Below are 1,418 nucleotides of genomic sequence, written 5' to 3'. Positions count from 1 at the left end.
CCCCGCTGCACCGGCAAGCGCTAGCGGCGGCTCCGCCGCCCGGCTTTTTCCTTAAATCGTGTAGAGAGATAAAAAAAAAACCCAAAAGTACCTCCGCAAAGTCCCTCCTTCAGCCGGAGCCGCCGCAGGCTTTTACCAGGAGCAAGGGGAGCGGGGCCCTCATTTTATCCTTTTCTGATATTTAGTGGCTCCCTTTGACGGAAACGTAATTTGTATAATTAGCCGAGCGCACACGGGCGACTGATGGGCTGTGGAGTGTGCAGCTCTCGACGCTAATTACTCTCAGGAAAGGATTCAGGGCGGCTTAAGGCGAGAGGTTTGCTTTCTAGCGTTAGGATGGGCAGCTTTCCCTTCGGCTTAAATCACTGCGCGGTAAGGCGTACGCGGTCTTGCAAAAAGCCCCTTTTCCAGCGGGGACGGAGCATCGCCGCCCCTCGGCTCGCCCGTGGGGACCTACAAGGGTCGGATCCTGCCAGCACGCCCGGGCCGCGGTGGCACGGCGCGGCACGGCCACCGAATGTGAGTGCCCAGGATCGGGCCCCTCAAAGTCCCTCTTTCCTCGCTCGCTCTCTGCAAGCAAATTGGCATTATTATTTTTTTCCCCTCTTACTAATAGAAGAAGGGGCAATTTGGAAACGTTTCTCGTGGTCGAAATAATTTTATTTTATTCAGAATATACAGTTTAATTCCTCTATCTACAATTATTTACAGGGTTAAAATAACATTGAAAAAAAGTCTCTGGAAAAGTTGAGGTCATAGATTTCAAGGCACCATTGATAGTGTCCACAGCTGAGCCAAAAAATGTCCGTATTGTATAAAAAAGGGTTTCCTTTGAAATGCAATAAGTTACATGCACAAGCTTTACACATTTTAATCTTTTTGTTTGTTTCGTTTCCCTTTTAAAAATCCCCCATATGCATTCCTTTCGTTATTATTCCTTAACAGTAAAACACAGGAGTCCAAGGAACGAAAAAAAAAAAAAAAAGGGTCGGACTCTAATAAATTGTCCCAGAGGCCAGCGCTAACGGGTGCTGTAGGGAGCCGTGGGGTTGGAGGTGGGAGTTGATGGAGTTGGCAGCGGGGTACCAGGAAGCGGAGCTCTCCAGGTAGCTGGATGCAGGGGACGGGTTGGAGTTTGGAGGGTGAGCGTGTGCGTGGGCATGGTGGCTGAGGGAGCGGGACGAGCCCTGAGGTTCCCAAACCGCAGGCGACTGTGGAGAGTTGCAGGCCATGGGGTCGCTGGAGCTGGGGCTGTGCTCCGGAGGCATCTCCCCGTTCTTCATGATCTTCTTGATCTTGGATCTTTTATTCTGAAACCAAATTTTCACCTGGGAGGAGAGGAGAGGGGAGGAAAGAGGGAGGGGGGAGGGAAACCGACACCATTAATGCCCGCCTGGCAAGCCGGTGCTCCGCGGCTG

General features: G+C 51.7%; 1 protein-coding gene across 1 annotated transcript in view; it reads right to left on the bottom strand.

The window, feature by feature from the left end:
- Positions 1-645: 645 nt before the first annotated feature.
- The window catches only part of DLX5 (distal-less homeobox 5), a 3,196-nt gene continuing 2,423 nt past the window's right edge, over positions 646-1,418 (bottom strand). The window contains exon 2 of the mRNA XM_009330573.1: positions 646-1,328. Within this exon, the coding sequence (XP_009328848.1) occupies positions 996-1,328 (333 nt within the window). The 3' untranslated portion in view covers positions 646-995. The remainder of the gene's footprint in view (positions 1,329-1,418) is intronic.

Source organism: Pygoscelis adeliae, unplaced genomic scaffold, assembly GCF_000699105.1.
Source record: "Pygoscelis adeliae isolate BGI_AS28 unplaced genomic scaffold, ASM69910v1 Scaffold27, whole genome shotgun sequence".
Classification (NCBI taxonomy): Eukaryota; Metazoa; Chordata; class Aves; order Sphenisciformes; family Spheniscidae; genus Pygoscelis; species Pygoscelis adeliae.
The sequence above is the reverse complement of the archived record's forward strand: the minus strand, read 5'-3'. Positions and strand labels throughout refer to the sequence as shown.